Source organism: Rhincodon typus, chromosome 10, assembly GCF_021869965.1.
Source record: "Rhincodon typus isolate 14 chromosome 10, sRhiTyp1.1, whole genome shotgun sequence".
Lineage (NCBI taxonomy): Eukaryota > Metazoa > Chordata > Chondrichthyes > Orectolobiformes > Rhincodontidae > Rhincodon > Rhincodon typus.
The window spans coordinates 49,487,514-49,512,513 of NC_063341.1; the positions used below are offsets into that span (position 1 = coordinate 49,487,514).

Sequence of the window (25,000 nt, forward strand, 5' to 3'; positions counted from 1 at the left end):
AACTCTTGCTTGTAGGTGGCTGAAGAAGAGTACTTAATACAAGAATTGAGAAAAATTGAAATGAGAAAAAAAGAAAGAGAAAAGAAAACACAAGATTTGCAGAAACTCATCACAGCTGCAGATAATACCACAGAAATGCGTCGGGCAGAGCGCAAGGCAGCGAAAAAGAAACTGCCGCAGAAAAAAGAAACAGAAAAACCAGTAAGTGCTGATATACGCATTGAGTTTTTTTAAGTACATGAACATGATTGAATAGAATATTTCAGCATTTTATATCAGACTGCGTCAGGCTAATAACTTTCTTACGGCAGCACAAGCCTGTTTCAATTGGAAAAGATGCAAAGCAATAGAACTGAGTTGAAATCCGTGTTTTTTTTTAAATGTAGTTGCTCAAACTTGATGTTTATCCGCTTCTCCCAGCATCTACTTTTACTAAACCTAGTCCATAGTTCCAGGTAATCCAATGGCATTTAATGACTTCAGTCTGAATGACAGATGCATGACTCTTGTTTCTAAAATTACAGTTACTGTTTTAAGCGTTGGTTCAGTGAGTATTGTTGATACTTGACTTGCATTTCTATTTTATTTGCTACTTGTGTTGCTGCACAACATTTGTTATGTCTGAACTTGAATAATTGCATCAACATTTGGAGCAAGCTAATGTGCTTGACTATCTTGAGCATTTTATTTTAGGGTATTTGTCACAGTTTGAGACCATCATTAAGGCTTGCTTTTGTTCATGATGCAGAATGCTTGATTCCATTCAGCACTTGTAAATCTTCTGATCCATTAAAGTGCATCTAATCGCTTTAAGACTTAACCATTAGATATGAAATGGTTAATAGATTCCTAGGATGTACATGCCCATAGAAAGTAATCCGGCCTATGGCCTCCTTTTATCACATTCAATGTGATATTGGCAGGAACTTTGATGAGCTGACTTTTTAAAAAAAAAAAAAAATAGATTGTACAAAGGTGAATAAGCAGTGCAAGTTCTGCACCGTTTCACTACTGGACTGAAAATCCTTCATGCTATTTTGTAAAGATTAAAAATATTTGTATATTTTGGTAAGCTGGAGGCTTTTAAGAAAAGTTTTTTTTGGTGTCTGTTATAAGAATTTCTGCAATTGTATTGTACTTGATATGTGCCAGAAGTATAAAGCATTTTAACATGCAAGATGAACGATTAACACATACTAATGCACTTTTTTGCAGATCTGAATAGAATTGCTACTGGAGATTGTTTGTTTTAGTTAATTAATCAAAAATTAATTAGTGGTTGTCACATTGACTAGAATTTTCTGTTGTCTCTGTGTTTAATAATTTTCTCTGCTACTTTTATAAATAAAAGATAATTAACTGATATCGTAATAAGCCCAAAGAAGAGAAATGATGTATTCTAGTATACAAAAGTCTGTTATACAAAAGTTGTGGTATCCAGAACCAATTTTTCTTATTTCCACGTTAATATGGAAATCCTTGTCGTGCTTTCTGTTTCAAAATATCCTGCCTACTCCTGTTTTACAGGCCGTACCAGAGACAGCAGGCATCAAATTTCCAGACTTCAAGTCTGCAGGTGTCACATTACGAAGTCAAAGGGTAAGATTTTTAAAACAAAATTGTTTCATTTTTAAATTGCAGAAGTTGAGTAATCTTGAATTAAGGTATTGTGTATGTGAATTGAACTAGGAATGCAGACTTAACATAGACCAAGTTGGGGCCCTATCTTTGTATCATTTTCCCAGCACTGACTACAAATAATAGATAAGTAAAGCACCAGCTGAATAATAGCAGTAGTTATGATAACCTGTTTCTGACATTAGGCCTAGCTTATCATATTTGAAGGTTTTATTGACCATTTTTCCTACAAAGAGGATTTGGAAACCTGTTATATTTAAAAACATCAAGTAGATTGCTTCCTGTCCCAGTAATCAATGAACATCTTAATTCCACTCTGTTGGGAAGACCATGGTCTCTAGTTCAGCAGGGGTCATTTAGTACTGTTCTGACAATGAACATGGTCAGAAACTATAAACAATAAAATGCAATAAATGCTGACCAGCCAGCGACGCCCATATCCCATGAACGAATTAAAAAAAAAAATTGCTCCTGTGAGGCTGAGGTAGTGATTTCTTCTGTTCTGACCTATCCAGGTAGAGAGGGAGGTTGTAATGAAAGAGAGGACTACAGTATTGATGAGCGTGAACCAAATATTTCAGACGTTTCAGATCATCTTATTAGCCTTGTATGAATGCCTGTCCCCAATCTTGATCGCGTCACATTCGGAATCACAAATGAGCGTCCCTCCTCACCAAATCACAGTTGCAATTAAATGTCAGCAGAAGCTAAGAATAGTGAAGAAATGCACTGGATTAAAAAGATGCAAAAATGATAGACTACTCAGAGGAATCACCTAATTCACAGAAGCAAATGTAATTAAAATCATAAACTAACATGAAATAAAGCATTTTTTTATATAAGGAAGTTTGCCTTGAGCAGAAGTAATACCAGTCACTCATGCATTGATTTTGTGCTTCCAGTATAGCTAATATGATTCAGAGACAGATTTCTAGCAAAAATAAATGTATAGTAAAGCACTTGCTATTATTTGAACTTTACTATTTCATTGCACATTCTGGAGTCAGAAAACTAAGGCATGATTTAATAGTCCAGGATTAAAACACATTAGCACTGAAAAATCACTTGTTTCCAGTCTTGCAAGGTAAAAACAAAAGGAGTGATTATCCGAATTTCCATTTGGTTCATGTTATGGATAGGGTCTTGCTGAAGGCCAGAAAGTTCTGCGTGGGATTGTTTTAAATGTTCACATACCAATAGTCACCATTCTGTTTTGGCCTCTGAGTCAATTGGTGAATGAGATATGTAGCTCAAGGCTAAATTGTCTGACAAATCTACCAGACTGATGAAGGTGGGATCATTAGTAAGCACAGTTTACATTCCTTGCTTGCAATTTCTGTTAGTATCAAGGACAGCAACGTTAGGCATTTTGTCAGTTTTTGTTGTGGTTAAACCCACTGTGTGCTTGGATGCTTTTAAGTTGGAGTTTGAAGCAAATCTTGACACACATTACAATTTTTGAAACAAAATTTTGTTCTTGGCTGTATTGGGCCTAGAGATAATGAGGGAACATCGTTCAGTGAATTTTTTGGCTGGTAACAAATCAGCCTTGAGTTGACCAGGGCACACTATTGATTGCAATGTGACTGTACCGATGTCCGAATCCCTTCTTCCCGTTTTTTTTCCCCAAAATGTAGCTGATGTCTTATTGTATCTTTTAAGTACATTATTTAAATGTCTTGAAGTGTGCTGATGGGGTCAAAGCTGTTAGTTTGGTAAACTGTGATTATCAGGGATTCCATATGACGGTTGTGTTAGAAAAATCTAGCTCATAACTTTGTGCATCTGAGTCACCAATGATTTTTTTGTGGGACGCAAAAAAGGCTATACTATTCATGGAGGTAAGATCGTCTTGTCAGACAGCATGAAATTACAATTTGCATCACCTCCTTTAATGCTGAATGCTTGTAATTTTGGTACTTCTAAATAGTTGCCTTGGTAGTCCAGCAAAAAGAAGAGTTCCTATTTAGGATAAAGTTGTTCCATGCCTCAGTAACGCAGAGGATGAATTTATTAAATAATATCAATAGCGAAAGTGTATTTTAATTTACTATCATTACCAACATTTTATGATTTATATCATTGACTTGAAACTCATATGTGAAAACTCACCCATGCCAGTTTGTCTTCAAGACTGATGAACACGGACCGGTCTGTATGCAAAATTTATTTCATTAAAATGAGGAGTATATTACTCAAATACTTTTAATAATGCATTAGCTGTTATAAGTTAACATGTTGCAATTTGTTTATTGGGATGACTTTAAAGAAGCGCTCATCCAATTGAAATACCAAATGTTCTGAGGAATGAGTCTTTCATTTAAAAAAAACTGCTTAAGTAGCCATTTTCTTTTCCAAATTTGAAATTTTTCCCAGCTTTTTTAAACTTTAACCATTTAATTATGAATATATTGTGGGGAATTTTGATTTATCTTGTTTTTCTTAATTAGTAATCAAACCAGTTAATTGCAATCAATAGAAATGCTTGCATATGGGGATGATAAAGGTAAAGACTCATTTGCTGAATAGTCTTGTAGCAAAATGATCTTTGTTATGGCCTAATGAGTAATTGTCATGAAAGAAAAATCGTAGATGAGTTTGATTATCTAGACCCTACAGCTGACATCCTATGTACTGATTTTGAACCTGTTCTAGCAACCAAAGTTGCTGAGAGAAATTATGGACGAATTGTATGACTCTTCTGTTTTAGTGTCAGATCATTGTGTTGTCACATTCCCCTCTATGCTCCCTTTATAGAAGGGAAAGAATAGCTATGCCTGATGAAGGTGAAAAGCCTTCAGGCATTTCAGATGTTTTTTAATAAGTGGTGCAGGTGTTTATCTGACACTAGTAGTGACAAATAACTTTAAAGAAAAAAGAAATTCAAGCTTCCTAGTTGGTAGCTGACAGGTTGACATTAGAAGATTTCACATTTTAAGATTTTTACCGAAAGTACTTGGCAAAACACAGTTTTTGGAGGCAACTTTACTTGGAACTACAGAACAGAATTCTCTTCTTTTACTTTTAAAACCGAAAAAAATTACTTCACAAGTTTACTTCACACTTGACCTAAAGCAGTCATTCTGTTTCTGTGGACCCAGAAATTGTTCTGAAGAGTTTATTCTCCTAGCCTGATTAACATTTAACCCAAGTCTTTCACAGATAGAATTTTTTTTCCCTCTGAGATTCTTGCTTTAGCATGAGCTATGTGACTTTTTTTTTCCCCAACCTCGTTTCAGTTCACAAGAATTTGATCTTTTGATCCAACTGTAAAGTCCTGCCTGCATCCTGTGTGCTGAACCATAGTGACTTTCAACCTCTAGTTACTTCATTTCTCCTAGATTCTGGAAGACTAATTGTGTAAGAGTTTCAGGGATATCTGAGAAAACCTTTTCATCCTAAAGCCCATCCCCATGGCAACTGAGTCACAGGGGCCTTATATCCAGGTAGAAATACAGACTACCGACCCTCGAGACTCCAATTTTCTTTCATATTAATGTAATACAATACAATAAAATACAGTAGAGGAACAGGCCCTTTGGCCCACCAAACCTGTGCCTATTCCTGTTCCTTATTTAGACCTGCTACTTATTGCCCACGCGCAGTTTCTATCCCTTTATTCACCTCCCATTCATGTATCATACACCTTACAAGTTGCTAACGTGCCTGCTTCCACAACCTCCACTGGTTCCAGGTACCTACCAATCTCTGTATGAAAAATTTTCCCCACACTTCTCCCCTAAACTTTCCACCTCGAACCTGTGCCCTCTTGTAGTTGACTTTTATACCTTGGGAAAAAGCCTCTGACTATCCACCCTATCTATGCCTCTCATAATATTGTACACCTCTGAGGTTGCTCCTCAGCCTCTGTCTTCCCAGTGAAAACCATTCAAGTTATCCAACCTCTCCACATAATTAAAACCCTTCAGAAGAGGCAACATCCTGATAAACCTCCTTTGCACCCTCTCCAAAGCATCCACGCCCTTCTTGTAGTGTGTGTACAACTGTAATGTAACTTGCCGGGTTTTATATTCGATGCCCTGGTCAATGAAGGCAAGCGTGTTGTATGCCTTGACCATCTTATCCACCTATGTTGTCACTTTCAGGGATTTGTGGACCTGTACACCCAGATCCCCCTGTATGTCAGTTGTCTTAAGGGTTCTGCCATTTATTGTGTAATTTGCACATGAATTTGATCTTCCAAAATCTTGGAAGTAAATGGACAGTTTAAATGATTACTGTTTACAGTTCAACATTCTCAACATGTTAGGACTTTGCTAGTATTCAATGTAACCACTGTAAACACATATGCTGCTGCTGCCATAGTTTCCAAATGTGAGGACCTAACACCACCTTATCAGCACAATAATCCAGGCCTCCCTTTTATCTATAACAGGTCACCCAATCGGTGTTAGGCAGATTTTAGAACAAGTCACATGACCCTCTCTTCTAGAAACATATAAAATTATGAAGGGAATAGATAAGATAGAAGTAGAGAGGATGTTTCCACTGGCAGGTGAAGCTAGGACAAGAGGGCATAGCCTCAAGATTAGAGGGAGCAGATTTAGGACTGAACTGAGAAGGAATTTCTTCACCCAGAGGGTTGTTAATCGATGGAATTCCTTGCCCAGTGAAGTAGTTGATGCTACTTCAGTAAATGTTTTTTTTTAAAAAAGGTAGATTTTTTTGTGAACAATAAAGGAATAAAGGAATTAAGGGATACGGTGAGAACGCGGGTAAGTGGATCTGAGTCCACGAAAGGATCAGCCATGATCTTATTGAATGGCGGAGCAGGCTCGAAGGGCCAGACAGCCTACTCCTGCTCCCAGTTCTTATGTTCTTTTATGTTCTAATTTATCTGAAATTATTGGCTCGGTGCCTAAATATAACCCTTATATTTTGGCCATATGAATACTGCTAGTTGAGGAGTCTAGTGAATTAGTAGTTGTAGTTTACACCAAGAAAGTTAAGTACACCCTTTTTGTGCCTTAGCATTAGTCAAATTGATTCTGTTCTTGAACCCTTTGAAAATTCTTTCCCCATTCCTGCAATGTTCTCCTTAACCGAAATTGCCATCCCTCTTTTCTTTCCTATTCTATCTCTCTGAACACTTTGCAACTAGGAGTGTTTAACTTCCAGAGTAGCATTTATGCAGCATGTTAAATATAAAAAAAAATCATCCCATGGTGTTTTACAGAGACATAATCAGCCAAAAATGTATATTGAATGATCAGAAGTATTTGGAGGGGAACCAAAAGCTTTATGAATCAGGTAGTTTTAAGGAGAATTGTAAAGGAGTAGGAAGTGGAAGGGTTTTTGGAGATTTGTGGGTAAATTTCTGTAATTTTGGATCTAACAAAGGTACAGTGATCAGAAGGAGGATGGCTGTACGTAATCTAGTGTCAATAAAGGGTGAATTCATGAGGGGGTGGGTGATTGTAATGTTGGAGAAGGCTGCTGAAGTAGGGAGGAGTGAAAGTATTAAGAAATTTAAATGCGAGGGTCAGAATTTTAAATCGCAGACCATGCAAGACAGGAGCCAATACAAATCAGTATGAATTTCAGTATTGTGTGAATGAATAGAACTCGGTGAGGACTAAAATACGAGCAACAGATCAGTGCGGTGTGATGGAATTCCTGCAGGGTCAAAGATACAAATTCCCTCAATAAGGAACCACGCACTCCAGTATACTTCTGCAGCAATGGGGTGATTTATAATGGTTAGTGAATTTACATGGGCTTGCAGTGTTCTGAATTAATTCAAAGGGAAAATACTGTTCAGGATTAAAATTAAAACTGGATTTGTTCCTGAGGACTGAAAGTTCAATCTAGTGTGATTTACAGAAATATTCTTGGATACAAATTTAACTCTATGCCAGAAGTACAGCACCTCTAAGAGTGGCAGGCAGGATTGTTTTGTGCCTCTTTGCTATCACAGGTCTTTTCTCACTCATAGAATCGCACAGTACAAAAGAGGCCCTTGGGGCGATTGTGTCTGGACCAATAAAAAACTACTATTCCTCTATAATAGTTCCACTTTCCACTATTTGGCCCCTACCTCGAATGTTATGATACGTCAAGTGCTTATCCAACTACTTTTTAAATGTTGAGTTTACCTTCCTCAAATACCCTTCTAGACAGTGCACTTCCAGATCCCAATCATCCTCTGGGTGAAAAACGTTTTCCTCAAACCCCCTCTAAATCTTTCACCTTGAAATTATACTCCCTTTGGTATTGATCCTTCACGTAAAGGGAATAGCAGCTTTCTACCCACCTTGTCCATTCCTCTCATAGACTTACACTTCAGTCAGCTCCCATGTGAGCCTTCTCTTCTCCAAAGAAAACAGCCTGAGCTCATCCAACCTCCTCATAGCTAAACTGCTCCATTTTTTTAAAACATTCAATTTTGTGGGCATTGCTGGGTGTCTAGCATTTATTGCCAGTCCCTAGTTGTTCTTAAGGTGGTGAGCTGCCTTCTTGAATTGCTGTTGTCCACCTCAGTCCAATCCTAGGTAATGTTCTGGTGAATTGTCTTTCCACTGTCTCCAATGAAGAATTACACAGTACTGCAGCTGTGGTCTGACCAAAGCCCTGTACAGCTCCAACATAATCTTCCAGCTCTTATAATCTATGCCACAGATAAGAAGAGAAATGCACAGAATGTCCTGAATGAGATTGGGAAAGGAGAATATACATTCTGGGAGATTGAGTTAAGGTGGAAACTGCATATTTCATTAAAAACAAAATCACTTTTGTATTTCTGACATGTATTAAGGACACATTTTTTAAAGAAACTGAGATTTTTTTTCCCTTCAATTCTAATAGATATAAAATGGTAGGAAATTGCACACCAGCAAATCAAATGCATTTCCTAGATAATAGATCAACAGGGACTATCTCCACTTGAATTACCTTGCAAAACATTTGCCTGTTTTGTAAGGGTTAGGATGGAGATAGGAAAAGGTAATAAGCAACAGAATACTATCCCAATAGTATCCCAAACTATACTTAGAAAAGTGTATGAACAGTTTAAATAGAGGAGTATATTAATCACCAAGGAATTTACATTTTTCACAAAAGATCCAGTTGCACTTGCAATTGCCTGCTTGCAATTTTGGTTCGAAATCTCTCTTCCAAAAAAAGTTGTCATACTTCCGCTGCCTGCCTTAACGCGTTTGTTGTTGTGAATGGAATTTAATCTGTTACTTAGATCAGTTTTAAAACTGTGTTTACTAGAATTAAAACATCTATATTTCAGAATGGCGAAAAAGAATCAAGTTTAGAAGAAACCTATGGTTATTTGGCAATGGAATAATTTGCATGCTCGTGTTCCATTATTTCAGCAAACTAGTATTAATGAACCTGCTGTCACATTGTTAATTTCTGTTGTTTTCTGTATTCAGATGAAACTACCTAGCTCAGTTGGACAGAAGAAAATCAAAGCCATTGAACAGATGCTGACAGAGTTGGGAGTTGGTAAGCAAAGAAATGGATATCATGATTATTTTATTGATTACTTTCTGCTGTAAAAGTATGTACACATTGATCACACTATTACTATGAATTTTGAACAGTATATTACCAGTGAAGTTGTGTCAGTGACTACTTAATGTAGAGGAAAGGGACACTCTGAAACAAATAAACACATTTTGATATAATTGCCAAAAAAAGGAAATCTGAGACTGTTATGTTCAATAGTTTTGAAAATGCAGTAACGTATTTTTAACATCTAAAAGGGATTGGTTGAGACATTCATTTTTTAAAAAAATTGTTCATGGGCTGTGGGTATTGTTGGCAAGACAAACAATTATTATGTAACCCTGATTGCCTTTGAGAAAGTACTGGTGAACTACTTTTGACAGGTGCAGTCCATAGGGGCTAGATATACCCATGTTGCTGTTTAGAAGTAAGTTCTAGTATTATGAGCCAGCGACAGTGAAAGAATGACAATATCTTTCTAAATGAGTTTGGGGTGTGGCTTGGAGGGAAACCTGCACGTGGTACTCCCGTCCATCTACTCCCATGTCTTTTTAGCTGGTGATAGTCACAGGTTTGGAACGTGCTGTAGTGTGTTTCTGTAGTTCATCTTGTAGAGGGTACACACTGCTGCCACTGTGTGCTGGTGGTGGGAGGGGTTCAATGTTGAAGGTGATAAATAGGGTGCCAGACAAGCAGGCCGCTTTGTTCTGGACAAAAGCGTCCAGACAAGTGGAGAGTATTCCAATTACTCCTGACTTGTGCTTTATGGTTGTGGACAGGCTTTGGGGATGCAGGAGGAGAGTTACTTGCCATAATTCCTAACCTTTGCTGCCTTAGCCACACTAATTGTATGGCTGGTCTCGTTCATTTTGTGGTCAGTGACAATGACCAGGGTGTCGATGGTGGAGATTCAGCAATGGCAATGCCATTGAATATCAGGGGTAGGTGGTTAGATAAAGCTTAAAGATAGTCATTGCCTGGTACTTGTGGCACAAATGTTAATTGCCACTTATTTGCCCAAGCCTGGATATTGCCCACATTTTGCTGCATTTGGACACAGACTGCTTTGGTATCTGAGGAATTGCAAATGGTGCTGAACATTGTGCAATCATCAGCGAACATCCCCACTTCTGAATGTTTTGTGGAAAGAAGGTCCTCAAGGTGGTTGATCCTAGAACACTACCCTGAAGAACTCCTGCAGTGATGTCCCGAGACTGTGATAATAGGTCCCCAGCAATCCACAACTATCTTATGATTCCTGTTGCATTGAATATATTATTGAACTATCAGCCTGGATTATGTGCTTAAATCTTCCCTCTGCCTTGTCACACTAAACCAGACATATGTGACAAAGATGTTCTGAAATCTTTCTTTTTTTAAGCAAAACCAAATTGTCTGGTGTTCTACAGTAACAATATATGATAAGGCCCTTAAGGGATCATATGAAGCACAAGTACAGAATTGAGTAGTCACATATCCATTGTTACATAATTGCAGTGTACAGATAATTACATATATGGTCTTCAGGGCAGTTACCAGCAACACTTGCATCTTTCAGGTGATCCATAAATAAATCTTCAGTTCCAAAAATATATTACAAAATGCAATAACATCTTTTTTTTTATCTCAAGAGAGTCTTCACCAATAAATGGCTTGAATGCTTTGATTAAAATGCTTCAACTTATGACCTCTGCATTTAATCAGTAAGATATGACTGGTTGCTGCCAGGCTGCATAATTTTTTTTATTGTAGAGTCTGACTCAAGAAAAATATGATGGAAAACAAATCGTTTAAGCAACTTTTTTTAACAAAGGTTTTCAGTACTAAATATTAATATGGACATACTGACTATTAAAATACTGGTTTAGTAAACAAATACTGGTACGTCATAGTAAAATGCTATTTGTTGTGTTATAAAAAATGAAGATGTGTAAAATCACATATAGTTAACAGCTCTTTGTTCAGAATGATAGAATGCTAGTGGTGTTGAGTCTTTCAGGCAGTTTAATTGGTGGTCAGAACTTCTGACACATCGACTTATTGTCTTGTGTGTCTCAGACCTATCTAACAATTCAAGGAATTTTGGCATAATTCTGTTTTGCTCTGGAGTAAAAGGAGCTGTTTAACTTTGAATTGTTTAATAGTTTTAGAGAAATTAGTGATTACACTGCAGTGATTTATTTTCCTTCCTAAGCAATCCCAGATAGATCATTGAAACACTGCAGTAATACACACACAAACTTTTGTTCAACGTCACTACGGTGATTGCTACATCGCTGTTGCTAAGGAATGATGATCCTAATGTACCGTCCATTTTATGAGGATTTTTTTCATTTTGAGGTGATATCAATATCAGGAGGAAGCTGATGTAGCAAGGGCATTACTACACTCATAGTAACTCAACTTAGGAGAAATTATACTGGAGTTATAGATGGCTTCCACAGTTCTGTGTGGCTGCATTTCTGAAGTATAACACTACCAGCACTGAATCTGTAACAAATTAGAGATACAGGTCTAACCTAAGAGTATTGAAAGTCTGATATAGAGCATCCCTTGCTATTTATTATCTTACAACAACCTTTTAGTCTTGTTTTCAAAAGTATTTAGGTTATGAAAGTATTGACATATTTTGGTTCAAAATGATTTACAGATCTAAACCCAATGCCCACTGAAGAGATTGTACACATGTTCAATGAACTCCGCAGTGATCTGGTGCTTTTGTATGAACTGAAGCAGGCATATGCTAATTGTGAGTATGAGCTTCAGATGTTACGACATCGATATGAGGCACTGGCAAAGGCAGGGACAAACAGCTTGGCATCAGGAGAAGGTTTTGGCATTGATGGACCAATGGGTACTGTGGGAACCAGTTCTGAAGAAATTAAGGGAGAAGGAAAAGACCAATTTATTGATGTTGTTGGAGCTGCACCTCTTACACCAAACTCGGTAAGTACTGATTTGAAAATGTTCAGCAAACTTTTGACTTATACTTGCCTAACAAAATAATAATGTCTACTAGAGTCTATTATAAAGGTCATATTAAAAAAACATTTAAAAGTATAATATAACCAAGCATATCAGTATTGCTTCATGGAGGGCCAATCATGCCTGACAAATTTTGAGACCTCCTTGGAGGAGATACAAGCAAGATTGATAAAGGAGAGCTAGCAGATGTACTATATTTGGATTTCCAAAAGGCGAAATTCTATGAGGCAGTTGTGACAGTGGCAAAGATTAGCGGTAAGACAGAGGATTGAGAGAGTTTTAAAAAGTAATAATGGTTGACGTAAAAGTAAAGAGGGAAAAAAAGACTTTGTCTTCAAAGTAGCAAGTAATATCAAAATAGATGGCAACAGCTTCTTTTAAACATATTAAATCAAGAACAGGAGACCAAGTGAATATCCTTCTAAAAGACTTCCATATTGTACTACACATTGAACTACTTAATCAGATAAGAGTCCGTGGTGTTGGGGTGTTGTATTAACATGGATAGAGGATTGGCTAACTAATAGAAGACAGTGTTGGGATAAAGGGGACATTTTTAGGATAGCACCCTGTAACTAGTGGAGAGCCACAGGTATCAATGCTGGCTAGAATTATTTCAAAAATGTATTAACACTTGGATGAGTAAAGTGAATGCACTGATTGCCCAGTTTGTGGGTGACAGAAAAATGGGTGGGAAGACGAGTGGCGAGGATGAAGGAGCCTATGGAGAGATATACACAGGTTGACCTGAGTGAGTGAAAACTTGGTATTTGGTTTATAATGTGGACAAATGTGAGCTTATCACTTTGACGAGAAGAGTAGAGCTGAATATTATTTAAATAGGGAAAGACTGGAGAAAGCAACAGCACAGACGAATTTAGGGGTCCTCATACATAAATCATACAAAGCTAGCATACAGGTTCGGGTGATGGGAAAGACAAATGGCAATTTCAAGGGGAATAGCATAATATATCAGGAAGATCTTGCTAAAATTATCCAAAGCATTGAGAGAGATCACCAGTGTGAACAGTTTTTGTCCTCTTGTCTAAGGAAAGACAAACCGGCAGTGGAGGCAGTCCAGAGGAGGTTCACGAGAAAATCTCTCTATACTTGGGATCAACCTTATGAGGAAACATTGAGTAGGTTGGGTCTGTACTTGTTGGAGTTTAGAAGAATGAGAGGCGACCTTATTGAAACATCTAAGATTCTTAGAGACTCGCTTGGGTAGAAGCTAGAATGTGGGAGAATCTTGGACGAGAGGGCATGATCTCAGAGTAAGCAGTCATGTAGTTAGGACAGTGATGAGTAGGAATCGTAGAAGGCTGTAAAGGCTGGTTTGTTAAGTATATTGAAGACTGAAATTGATCGATATGAAAATCATGAAGGGAATTGCACCTTATGAAGAAAGGCAGGAAGGTGAACCGGAGGATTATCAGATCAGCCATGATCTGCTTGGATAGTAGAGTAAACTTGATGGGCCAAATGACCTACTTCTGCTCCTCACCTTATAGTCTTATTGTGTGCAATGTAGTTATTTGCACACTGGATCCCTATAGTGAACAGCCAATCATACGTTATAAAAAATCTCAAGTAATCCTTAAAATCTAGATAATAGAAATATTATTGTATTATGGCTTTAAAGTGCAAGGGACAGAAGCAGAAAATCAATTGTCAATTGCTAACTTATCATCAAAGAGTCTTCATCACACTTGCTGCTCTGTACTGCTCACCTCCACCCGAGTAAAAGTGTTACTTCGCTTATACAAAGATAGTAGGAACATCCTGCCTACATTTGGCACTTTCTTCTTATCTCCAAGTTTATGCTCAAACTTATTCCAGTGTCACCTTTTATAAAACCTGCTTTAAGTCAATACAAACTGACAGTTTTAAAATGTAATGTTCTTACTAAACTTTTATTTTAATAAATATTCCTTGATATATTTAAGAGCGTAACTTCATTTTAAATCCTTGTCAATCCACCACCTTTGAGTAAAAGTTTTTAGTTGCCAAAAGCTACTTATTGTTTAAAAGAAGCAAAACTATTTTCTAGCTAGACTGGCTCTTCTCACTAGTCCTCAGTCTCCTAACTAGTAATCAGTTTCCTGGTAAATTTACAACAGAATCATTCAAATGTCACCATAATTGTTGCAAATGATCCCACTTAATGCCTGGAACCTTCACAAAGGCCCTCAAATAATCACAGATAACACAAACTCCCAATAGTGATTAATTCACCCTAGGAATATGGACTGTTTGTGGAGCTTGCTGCTAGTATGATTAAAGTTAGCGCAAAAGATTGGAGAAACTTACTTTGTGCTAAACATTCTGCAATCTTTTGATCTAGTTGTGCTGATTTTGAATTGCATGAAAACCCAAAGTCGAAATTTCAGGGTGTAGAAATAAAGCTTATTCTTCATTAACCTAAGATTATTCTAGACATAGTTGAAGTTGTGTTTGTGCTGGTTAGTCACACTTAACAAAATTCTCACTTCTTTTTTGATTGCTCTAATATTTGGTAATGAACAAAACATACCTGATGTCACAGAGTAGTGTGTAGGGCATCACAGGTTTACATTCTACTTTTGTGATTGCCTATTGAACCAACTGTAATATTTTTGTTCATCATTCCATTAACTAAAATGAACCAGTATCCTTACGTAGGAAATGGAAGTAGGGCTTAATCAACAACCCGCGAAATAGCTGATTTATTTTCTTCCTCCAAATACAACTCTACAGAGTTTATAAATAAGTCTCAGCATACATTTAAAAACTATTCTCCAGGGCAATAGTTTATCCATAAAATTTGTCGCTATGTGTCAACAGCACCTTCAAAAATATTCCTGTACGTAGCCATGCAATTTTCCTTGTATTCTGAGCTTGAGTTCTCTTGTATTCTTATAGTCATAGAGCTGTACAGCATGGAAACAGATTCTTCGATCCAACTCGTCCATGCCAACCAGATATCCTAAATAAATTTAGTAGAATCTAGTCCCGTTTTCCAGCATTTGGCTCACATCCCTCTAAACTCCTCCTATTCTTGTAACCATCCAAACACCTTTTTAAATGTTGTAATTGTACCAGCCTCCACCCCTTCTTCTGGCAGCTCATTATCCAAGCCCCTCATGATTTTCTACAAAATCCCCACAGAGTGGAAACAGGCCATTCGGTCCAACAAGTCTGCGCCAACCCTCTGAACAGCATCCCACCAAGACCCATCCCCCTACCCTATCCTGTGACCCTGTATTTTCCCTGCACCTAACCTACACATTCCTGGACACTGTGGGCAATTTAGCGTAGCCAATCTGCCTAACTTCTGCATCTTTGGACTGTGGTAAGAAACCCACGCAGACAAGGGAGAATGTGCAAACTCCACACAGTTACCCGAATTTGGAATAAAACCCGGGTCTCTGGCACTGTGAGGCAGCAGTGCTAACCACTGAGCCACCATGCAGGTCACCCGTCAGCCTCTGATGCTCCAGAGAAAATAACCCCTAGCGTATTCAGCCTCTCCCTATACCTCATACCCTCCAACCGTGGCAACATTCTTGTAAATCTTTACTGAACCCTTTCAAGCTTCACAACATCCTCCATAAATCAGGGGGACCAGGGTTAAATATCTATGGCATATTTGAATGAAGTAAATGAGTTCATGGTTGACAATGCCTAGAATATACTATTGTCACTAAAGGAGACTAATTCTCAAAATGCAGCTTAAGGTGCCATCTTCCAATGAACAGGGTTGGATCCAATCAAGTTGTAATGAAATCCTTTTAAAAGCTTTATTTTTTACTGTCTTTAGTATAACTAAACCTCGAGATAAATCTTTTTGGTTTAAAATCTAAACTTGAGTGGGTTTCATAATGCTGAAAAGTGTACCACATGTAAGGTTACAAAAATTTAAACCTTGAGGTTTATGCTCAGACACCCTTCTGTTAAATCAATCTGTGCCTGAACTATTTCAATCACCTTTTAGTCATTTTCTGGGCCACTATTCTACACTTTTGTCTACCTTAGACTTTGTCCCTTATAATAAAATTGATTGAATGTGGAACATAACCCACAACTCCATGTCCCCACAACACTTTGTGTCTTTTAAATGACCTAAAGCACAAATTCGGGTCTGTTTTTGCATTTTCAGCTTTCTTTGAAGCAATTGGCTAGCTTTTGTCAATTTTCTAAGTTGATGTGTGCTGCCATAGAAAAATTCAGAAAAACAGCATTAATTCAGTATGTGTCCTGCTTCAATGAACTGTTCTGTGGAGTGTTTACAAGTTTGTGTTTGTAATTTGTTATACAGAAGAGCTTTAGGATCTTCAAGGTTCTGAATGAAAGCCAAAAATGAAGTCTGATTTGCAAATTAATTGTACACTTAACAATTGTGCTGGCAGAGAATATGTGGGTGTTAAATCACAGGGATGCAGAAAATGTGGAATTTTTGAGGGAAATATAAAAGTTAATAGTTTAAAAGACCAGACCAGACCTATTCAGAAAGCTTGCATTCCTGTCAGCAGCTGTAACAACCTCTGCTAATGCCAACAGTTCTTCACTCCTGTTTCATGTCTGTCACTTTTGCTAGCTATTTTCAAAAGGGTCAGATTCAACTTAACTCCATCTTTGCTATTAATCTTATGTGGTTTTTCCAAGAGAGCCAGTGACAGGATACTTAATGTATACTTTTTTGTTGGTTTTCTTTGCCAAGTGCATCAAATAGAATTTCCTCTAATTAGTTTACATCTGGTAGAAAACAGTCAAAATTGCCTTATTGTTCATGATTTGGGCATTCGTCCTCCTTCAGTGAAGCCATATGTGCACTTGAATCTTCTTGAATAGCATCTTTTGGTATATTTAAAGAATGTTAATGGATCCCTATTATGTGTTTTGTCAATCAGCATAAAATCATATAGAATGTCACGTTTGAAAATTTGGAAGTGAAGATATCCTGCAAGCCATTTTCAGTGGTGTACAAAATGGTTAAAATGTTAAATACAGCTCTGACCTTTACTGGCTGATTAAACAACGAGAATGGCATTAGATTAGAATAAGACTGAAGGTCAAACCAATTCACTGTATAACCATTTTAGAGTGCTTCTAAAATTGTTTTTAACATTACCTCCTCTTCCACCTCACAAAAATACGATTTTGCCAGTACTCTGAATTGATCTAATCATGGTAGCTTGGTAATTCTTCAACCGTTTGAAAACTTGAGGTGCTTTCACATCTTTGGAAATGCCACTTGTAGTGCTTTAAACCTCTTTAATGTGCATGCCTGGAAAATTAAATTGGAATCATAGAATCTTACAGTATAGAAGGAGGCCAATTGACCCATCATGTCTGTACTGGCTCCTGAAAGAGCAACCCAGCTAGTCCCACTCTCCAGCCCTATCTCTGTAACCCCCTAATTTAATCATTTTCAAAAGAGGGTAAAGGGGGAAATCCAGTAGTAAGATGGGCTAAAGGTCTTGAATTTGGATCAATCTCTGCGATAGGGTTAGGGTTTAAAATTAGACTTCCTCAGTGAATGGGAGAAGGAAGAAGGTAGCTAATGTAGGAAATGCTTAACATGGTATCTACTTTGAGAGCAGTGTAAGGAGAGATTGCCAAGTTGTTCCATCAGAAAAGCACTGGTATTTTACCAGGAAAATTAGAATCTGATTGCATGTTTAAACTCACTATTATCTGATTAGAACTTTAGCTGGCAAAGAATATCCAGCAGACAGGTGAGGTCTTTTATGAGAGATACAGAAAGATTTAAAATAAAACTAAAAGTAACACCCTTGATTCCTCAGTCATTGCAAACCATTGCCAAATCTCCAATTTCTCTTTCCTTCCAAAGTCCTGGAAGATATTACTAGTTTCCAAATGCATACCCATCTCTCCTGTAAACTACATGTTTGAATATTTTTAGTCAGATTTCCATCCTTCTCACAGCACTAAAATCGCCTGTGTCAAATTTGCAAATGAATCCTACATGATTATCTGTGGTAAACTGTTCCTCCGTATCCTTAATGTATCTGAAGCAGTGCGGAAAATATAAAGTCACCATAGTCCCAGAGGAATATAGGACTGCTCTCATTAGAAAGAGACGGATTGTGGTGGTTTAATCTGAAGGTCTTAGGTAAGGGGCGAGTTTGAGCAGAAGATGCAAAAGCACCTCAAGTTTTCAAATGCTTGAAGAATTACCAAGCTACCGTGATTAAGTCAATTCTTGTATTTTTGAAAACTTCATGGAGACCTCAACTGTATGAGAATTGAACCTGTGCTGTTGGTGTTACTCTGTATCGCAAACCAACCATCCAGCCAACTGAGCTAACCAACCAGGCTTGAAGGGCCAAATGACCTACTACTTCTAATATATATGTTCGTTGTAATACATGAGTTAGATTTAAAAAGTAGCCCTTGAGTAAGTCTCAAGAGTTCTCAATAAACAAAAATTATCTCGAACTCCTGTCTGTTGCCTCTGACTTGGTTGATTATATCATTCTTCTTGTCATTATCTAGCTGAGTAGAACTAGCTTTGCTTGTATCTGTTCCTGTCAATTCAAGGCTCCTCATTCAAGTCTCACATGGTTGTTTCTGGAGTCCTTCAAACATTTCAACAACATCAGAAAATGTAGTAGCAGATACTACGTGAACACTTACCCTTCCATTGCATCTGATTTGTTGCACTGCTTGTCTGACATCCAGTATTAGATAAAAATGTAAGAATATGAAATAGGATAGGCCATGCAATCCCTTAAGACTCCTCTGCCATTGAATAAAACCTTGGTTGATCTGCTTTTGGTTTCAACTCCACTTTCTTGCCAGTTTTCCAAAGATGTGGGCTCCTCTATAGTTCAAAACTTAATCACAACCTTAAATATCTTCGATGACTTGGCCTTCACAATAGTCTGAGAGAACAAATGCATCCACAGTATCATCTTAACTGGACCACTTATTCTGAAACCATACCCCCTAGATTTCCCCATGAGGCAAAACATCCTGTCAGCGTCCCTTACATCCTTAAATCTTATTACTCTTATTTTTCTAAACTCTAACAAAGCTAACTGGATTATGGTGTTTTGCTTTCAGTCTTCCTTGTTTCTTGAATCGGAGTATTACATTTACAGTTTTCTAATCAGTTGGGAACTTTCCAGAATCTAGAATTTTAGAAATTAGAACTGAATTATTTCTTCAGCAATTTGTTTTAAGACTGTAGGCCACTAGGTCCAGGGGAGTTATTAACCTTTACTAGTTTGCTAAAATTTTTCCTTCTGTAATTATTTTAATTCCTCTCCCCCTTTTACAGCACAATTTTGTACTATTATTTTAAAGACACAGATGAGATATTTAAATGTCTGTTGTTTTTCATTGTTTCCTATTACTAATTTCCAATTGCATCCTCTGAGGAACCAACTTTTATTTCAGCAACTGTCTTCCTGTTATATACTTGTAGAAGTTCTCCTTAATATTTGTTTCTTTAGTGTTTGCTAGTTTACTTCTTTTTTAAATCTGGGGTATATTGCTTTGAAAACTTTGCTATGTGGCAGAATTGCCAGCAAAAATCCAGGTCTTCTCATGTATGGTACAAATATTGCAGTATATGGTCCAGTCACTAGCATTTCCAGGTCGGCATTCAAGGTTCTGAAATAAAATCCTTCTAGAGAAAAATATTAATTGAAACAATGCAGGGAGTCATCTTTTTGACTATTTGAGGTGTCGGCAGATATAATACTCCAGATGAAATGCAAACAAAGCTCATGATAACCATCATGCATCCCAGATGAATCGACAGTTGAATTGAGATTTCCTTTAATTATCATTATGTTCACAGTCGCTTTCTCACCTCCATTGTTTGATCCACACTGGTAGATCAATTAATGTATTTGTGTTGTCGAACATGTCGGTGTTGAAAGGAGATTTTCACCTTTCTTAGAAAATAGACATTTGTTATGGCAGTGTTGTTTCATTGCTGCTGTTTTAAGATCACATTTCTAGCTGCTGTCTGAATTTCGTGAGTTAATTTAGAGACCTTCCTGGCCGTGCAAATTGTTTGATGCATGTTATCTTACATCCTGATTTTTGATTTTTACAGAGGAAGCGAAGAGAATCTGCATCAAGCTGTTCTTCGGTAAAGAAATTGAAGAAACCGTGAACTGCTTTGAAAGGCTAGGAAGTGGACAAAATGTGGTTAAACGGATCTTTCACCACATAGCAGTTATGCTCCTGCATTTTATTCAGAAAACACCACCAGAGCCCCAGGAAATTAGGAACGTCAGTGAGCATACTGTTGATTAATTATCTGGCGGTGGTTAAGAAGTAACAAATACCTTGTCCATCACATCAAAACAAAATGGCTAGGCCATTTCCTAGAGAAGTTCTACCAATACCGTAACTGACCCAGAACTTCATTAATGAGACAAATTTATTCACAAAATGGATCACAGTGCTTTTAATATTTGTATAATTATGTTCTCTTTAGGATGTTTTGTTTTCTTTGGTACAGGGCAATGAAGCTATCACTGAGTGAAGATCACTCGCATGATCTTATTTTTATTACAATTTTTCAATTTGACAATGAAAGATTACAAATATATGCCATATCAAATTACTAGAAAGTGTACAAAATTACAAAACATTTATGGTAACTGAGAAAATATCAATATAGAATAAATGACTTTTGAAAAATAATTGTTCGCAATATCCACTGTCATTTGAAGTCTGGGACTGGAATTCCCTATTTGTTACGTAATAATTTCTTTAGTGTACTAGTTTAGAGTTAAGGGAGATTATAGACATCTTGTGCACTTATTGTCATTTGACTCTTCCTATAATATTTTTGTCAAGCTTATAATATTAGTTTTGCTTGGATCATTACCTGATACAAAGCTTCCATCATGTTTTTCCTTTGATTTAATTAACTCCTAGTGCTTAGTCATTCTAAGTTGTTGAGGCTATTAACCTCCCACATTTATTTCCAAAAAATATTTGAAGTTTATTAAGTATTATGGGATTCCATTGATGTTTTACCATTTCTCTGATGATCCGACCCTCTGGCTCTCACGATTGCTGTTTAATTGCTAACTATTCTTGGCTGTGGTCCTTTCTCCCTCCCCTCACCTACATGTCATTTGTTCCTGGATATCATCCTCCCTTGCCTTTTGTATTCAACTCCCTCTCTTGGTCAAGTGCCTTGTTTTTAGTGGGGTTATTTTTGAAAGCCAATACTATATTTAAAACTACGTGTTTAAAATATATTTTCATCTGCTTGTGAGAAAGAAAAAGGGTGGATCAAGGGAAGAAAACATCTGTTCATCTAGGGAGGCAATAGAGAAAATGTAACTGTTGTAGGAAGGGTCTAATAAAATGATATTGGAGGGGGTAAAAATGATGGGAACTGGATGGTGCTGAGTCGGAAGAGCTGAGGTAGCATGCAGACTGATCTTGTCCTGCCCGTGTAATCCCCCGAAAACTGCCTTGTTTTACCTGGCTGATAATGGAATTCCTCGAACCACATAGTATTGGCCTCGACCCAGAATTTTTAAACAGTATTGCTAGACATCAACATTAGATTCTCAACACAGGAATCATACCCCTGTTTGCTCCATTGTCTTCTCCAGATAAATTCTTCCATTCTGTAATCTGTTCTACATGTGCGTCTTCATTTTTGACCAGTATTATCTAAAGTACATCAGTATAACACTATCTCTATTACAACATTTTCCTCTTTGCTTTAAGTAACACATTTTGTACAAGTAAGCAATCAATCATGGAATTCAGAACTAGAAATATTGCCCCCAGTACTATAATTCTTTAATAAAACTGCAACTCCAAGTTATTTAATCAAGATAAATCAGTTGACATTATAATATATATTATGTTGCATGTGGAACATCTGACTCGGAGAAATCCAGGAGACTTGTTTTAAAAAAAAAAAGAGGTATTATAATAAGAACAGACTTCTCAGATTTTGGTTTGGAAGTATAAAATAAATTCTAAGTATATGAACCAAGTATCAAGCTTTGAGAAGTATTGGCTAACTATATGTCTAAATTTATATATACAAAGAATTTCAGGCAATAACGTTAGAATCTGGGCAGCATTTCCACCGCTCAAAAAAATTTAAGTGCTAACTTGCTGCTGGCAAACCTTATAGACAATGTTAAGATTCAAATGTTGCACATTCCTGGTGTAAATGTGAAGGCATGGACTGAAGGTTAGCAGGTGAGCTGCTGCAATCATTATCTGCATGTAGTATTTCTATTTTTAAGAAAATTATTAGAGTTTACTTCACCTGAAAAAGAAATGTGTCATGGTATAAGGAAAATGGCATAAACAACAAGCAAAAGATGTAACTAAGATATCAGATCCAGCAAAGAGGCGGATAAGTGGGAAAAAGTTGGCGATAGAGAATCGTACGCAGTTATGTTAAATGTGTGTTTTCCAATGTAGTTAAAAAGGAAACCTGCTTTTAGTTATGTCTGTATTGGCAGGGGATGGTAATGGATTTTTGAAGTATAATAATGATGGAGCTAAATTTCTCTGAGTGTACATTTTATGTTGTGGTGCTGTTACGTTTCAATACAGTGTGGCGCTGGAGGAACACAGCAGGTCAGACAGCATCAGAGGAGCAGGAAAGTTGACGTTTTGGGTCGGGACCTTTCATCAGGGTTATTAACTCTGACTCCAGCATCTGCAGTTCTTGCTATCTCCGGTGCTGTTATGTTTAGTGTGTTGAAGTGATTTTTACTGGATTTTTTTGCCCCCCCCAAATTTAGTAAGATTTTGCATTATATCTATCATAGTTATATTTTTCCAATTAATTGATTAATTGAATTATAAGTTCCACAGCTATAAAATTTGTTACGGCAGTGGAGAAGTTTGAATCCTGCCACTAGAAGGTGCCATAGTACAAGAGTATGTTACTGTATATTGCATATTAGAAGAACGTTTGCAATGGATTAGTGACTTTATGGAATTATTGTAATTTAATTTTATAATTATGCCTAACGGTTTGAAGATTTTCAAATGTTGGTTTACATTTTATTGTCAAGAATATTTAACACACCAGTGGTTTGCTGGTTTGTCTGATTCTTTTTCTCCCTCCTATTCTATTCCTCACATCTAATCAGCTCGTGAAGTCAATCTATTAGATCAGCTGTTAGAGATAGTAGGAACTGCAGATACTGGAAAATCTGAGATAACAAGGTGTAGAGCTGGATGAACACAGCCGGCCAAGCAGCATCATAGGAGCAGGAAGGCTGACGTTTCAGGCCTAGACCCTTTATCAGAAATCTAGGCCCGAAACGTCAGCCTTCCTGCTCCTATGATGCTGCTTGGCTTGCTGTGTTCATCCAGCTCTACACCCTATTAGATCAGCTTTTGCTGTTATAAAAATGAGAGCAACAATTGTACCTACGACATTTTAGTGCTATAGTTTGCATAAGATTAGTTTTGAAATGTCCAAAACAAGAGGCTAATTTATATGTTAAATATAAAATGTGAACCCCCTGCCATTTTGAAATGTCACAAGGAAATACCAGTAATTTGGACTAAATTTAATGTGGCACAGTTTATTGAATGAATAAATTGTACAAAAGCATCTTGAACCACCTTTTAACTACATTTTAATTAGAACATTTTGACATCAAAGTCATTATCATTTGATGTAAAGGGTTCATTGAATTAATTCTGAGTCACTTTGGCCACGACATCATTGTAAGGATCCTACTTTGGATCAGACGTGGCACTATCACTTTCATAATCGATCCACCACTCAACAAATCATGCTCTGAATTCATTGAATGGACTCCATTTGAATTGGATTTCCATCCTGTTTTGTTTTACATGAACATTGGCATTGAATGGCTTGTTGAAGCATGCATCCAAAGATTGCACAGAGGACATTATACCTTCTGGTATAAGTGCATTGCAGGTGCTTTTTCTTCACAGGCATCTCTTGATCCCATTGGTTATATGGGATCTGCACTTGTTCCACATAATGGGCATTGTTTTATATAGGCCATTGGGAACCTAATTCCGTACGTTATTGATCTGTTACTACACCCCATTCTCATGAATCCAACTGTTATCATTGACATGCACTAAAATCCTGCAGGAAACTTGATTTTCACAATGGTTTTATGTTCAAAAATTAACTTAGGCTTTAAATACATTCTGTCACCCATGCAGATGAGTACACTGAATCATCTGTGCCTCATCATCTTCACTAGACCTGCTTTTCTGAATGATTTTACTCCATTTGGCTGCTGAACAATGGTGCTTTATTTACATTGCTATTATGATTTAACGTGTACTATCCGATGAACAGCTGGAAACTGGTAATATTTTGCATCAAGGTCTTTCAGTTGTCTCTGAGTGATCTTGGTCTGCTTAATTCTGTAAAATGGCCAGAACTAGCCATTGCTGTGAAATCTTTGCTAGACTTGGTTTGATTTGACTCACTTAATTGTGTACATGTGCATTGCATTTCTGCTGAGCATATAGCATTTCTGACGATTTTTGAGGATCTTTGCTGATACAGCCAGTGGCTAGTCTCTGTTCTGATGTAACATTTGGTCTTGGGCATCCTCTTCAGGGCACACTCCTCTTCCTCCCATTTATTGCACAGTTTTTCCACTCATATCAAATTTCCTTGTGCAACAGAGTTATTTGATAAGTTAACAAATGGTATGACTTTTAGCTTGAAATCTGCTTTCTTTTTAATTTGCTTTACTGGAAGACCCATTTCTGTTTATCTTTTGCCATGTCGTGCTTGGTCTTCTCTATATCTAGGCATGTTAAATTTCCATGCATCATCTTTACAACAGACTCTGTAATGCCCATTTGATCCCTGTGGCAACTTATGGTATAAGGTAAGTAAAACATATCTTTCTTTGGGGTGAAAATATGGGGCTGACTA

At 37.1% G+C, this 25,000-nt stretch overlaps 1 protein-coding gene across 2 annotated transcripts in view; it reads left to right on the forward strand.

Moving 5' to 3' along the window:
- dmap1 (DNA methyltransferase 1 associated protein 1) overlaps positions 1 to 20,769 on the forward strand; it is a 167,094-nt gene extending 146,325 nt beyond the window's left edge. For both annotated transcript variants that reach the window (XM_020515456.2, XM_020515458.2), the window contains exons 7-11: positions 16 to 201; positions 1,528 to 1,599; positions 9,042 to 9,114; positions 11,768 to 12,063; positions 20,174 to 20,769. In XM_020515456.2, coding sequence (XP_020371045.1) covers positions 16 to 201; positions 1,528 to 1,599; positions 9,042 to 9,114; positions 11,768 to 12,063; positions 20,174 to 20,233 — 687 coding nt within the window. In that variant the 3' untranslated portion in view covers positions 20,234 to 20,769. The remainder of the gene's footprint in view (positions 1 to 15; positions 202 to 1,527; positions 1,600 to 9,041; positions 9,115 to 11,767; positions 12,064 to 20,173) is intronic.
- The last annotated feature ends 4,231 nt before the right edge of the window (positions 20,770 to 25,000 follow it).